At 42.1% G+C, this 1,642-nt stretch overlaps 1 protein-coding gene across 3 annotated transcripts in view; it reads left to right on the top strand.

The window, feature by feature from the left end:
* Window positions 1–1,642, top strand: part of LOC102295791 — a 17,553-nt gene that overhangs the window by 4,041 nt on the left and 11,870 nt on the right. For 2 of the 3 annotated variants that reach the window (XM_005930901.3, XM_005930900.3), the window contains exons 3-5: window positions 471–803; window positions 995–1,063; window positions 1,378–1,476. In XM_005930901.3, the coding sequence (XP_005930963.1) occupies window positions 471–803; window positions 995–1,063; window positions 1,378–1,476 (501 nt within the window). The remainder of the gene's footprint in view (window positions 1–470; window positions 804–994; window positions 1,064–1,377; window positions 1,477–1,642) is intronic. The other variant, XM_014336410.2, reaches the window with a different exon arrangement.

Genomic DNA, 1,642 nt, shown 5'->3' with positions numbered 1-1,642 from the left:
GTGAATGAGAAAAGTTGTATAAAGTAAAAAAGTGCCACATAAGAGCCCGTCCATTTACATAAGTGCTCCTCCTGTTATAGAAACAGCAGAATCTTCTTACCAAGCTCAAACACTAAATCATATAAGAGCAGGATGTCAATGAGTTTTCACAGCAGCACAAATAAATCGCTGTGTCATGAACCATCTGTGATGCTGAGGCACAGTCTGCTGTGGCTAATATTCTAGCTCACCACACGGCACGCTCAGAAACACTCGCAGCTCTCATTTCCTCAGCTCTGGTTAATCAGACCTCCAGCAGTACTCACACTCACATACTGATGTTTAGGATGGAGGTCTTTGACTGTTCCAGTCACTGACTGGTTGAACTGGGCAGCTCCCAGTGTAACTGTGGGTCAAACTGGAGTTACTCTGATCAGACTGCATCATCTTCAGCACAGATAGTAACTACTGATCGTTTGTCTCTTTAACAGCACTGCTGGATGGAAACGATGATCAGCTGAAACACTTCGATAAAGAAACTGGAAGCTCTCTCACAGTCGGATGTTCCTTTGAACACTCTGCAAGGAGGAAGTACTTCTGCAGGGGAGAATGTGAAAGAGATGGGATTTTAATCGAGACTCAGGGGGCCAGAGCTCAGAGAGACAGATACAGCGCTGAATATGAAGAAGAATCTGGTACAAGTGGTATTCTGTATGTGACCATTAAACAGCTGAGGGAGTCTGACTCAGGACGGTACAGATGTTACCTGGACACATCCTTTAGTACTGATCCATACAGAGAGTTTGAGATTACTGTCACAGAAGGTGAGTTTCTATACAAATTCATTCATGAATCTGGAGAATTAAAGGAAATTTGTATTTGTCTCTGACAGCTGCTAACGTTTGGTTTCCTTTTGTCTTTTCATGATGTTTATGTGTCAAATTGTTGTTATGTGTTGTTTTCTGTTGTTCGCCTCAAACACCTGAAAAAAAAACATATGGCTGAACTTCTTTAGCAGTCCTCCCATCAGCCTCCACAACTTTCACTGGAACCACTGAGCAGTCTGAGAGGACAGCATCTACAGGTGCGTCCATCCGCTGGGTTTGAGAGATGGAAGATTTTATAGACGTCCATACTTTAAGTGAATTGGTATCATTTGTATAATTTTGCTGTTATCTGCCACTAGGAACCAATCAGAAGTGAGTATGTCATGTAGACATGGTTTTATGCTCATACAGCATGACAGTCTGACCAAATTCTCCATGGAAGAAACTTGCATATAACTATACTGTACATGTGCACTCAGCTACCTTTACAGCCCACGTGAAGGGCTGGTGCTCACACTCATCAGGAGGTGTTTATCTAAAATAACGTGTTGTTCTCGTCAAACTGCTGCAGATGTGCTGCTGGTTGTGGGTCTGACTCTGGCTCTCATCATCATCCTGTTATCAGTGTCAGTGCTGATATTCTGCAAGAACAGATCCTCTAAACCAAAGGGTGAGACAGCAGGAAGCACTGACAGGCACACTCATCAAACTTCCTGTTTTCACAGAAAAGTGAACATTTTGTCAGACATCTCTTTGCATCAATCAATCAATCTTTATTTATAAAGCACTTTTCATACAAAAAATGTAGCACAAAGTGCTTTACATAGTTAAAAGCA

The sequence above is a fragment of the Haplochromis burtoni genome, unplaced genomic scaffold (assembly GCF_018398535.1).
Source record: "Haplochromis burtoni strain Fernald_Lab_line unplaced genomic scaffold, NCSU_Asbu1 Contig_133, whole genome shotgun sequence".
Classification (NCBI taxonomy): domain Eukaryota; kingdom Metazoa; phylum Chordata; class Actinopteri; order Cichliformes; family Cichlidae; genus Haplochromis; species Haplochromis burtoni.
Note: the sequence above shows the minus strand (reverse complement) of the source record. Positions and strands in the feature narration are given on the sequence as shown.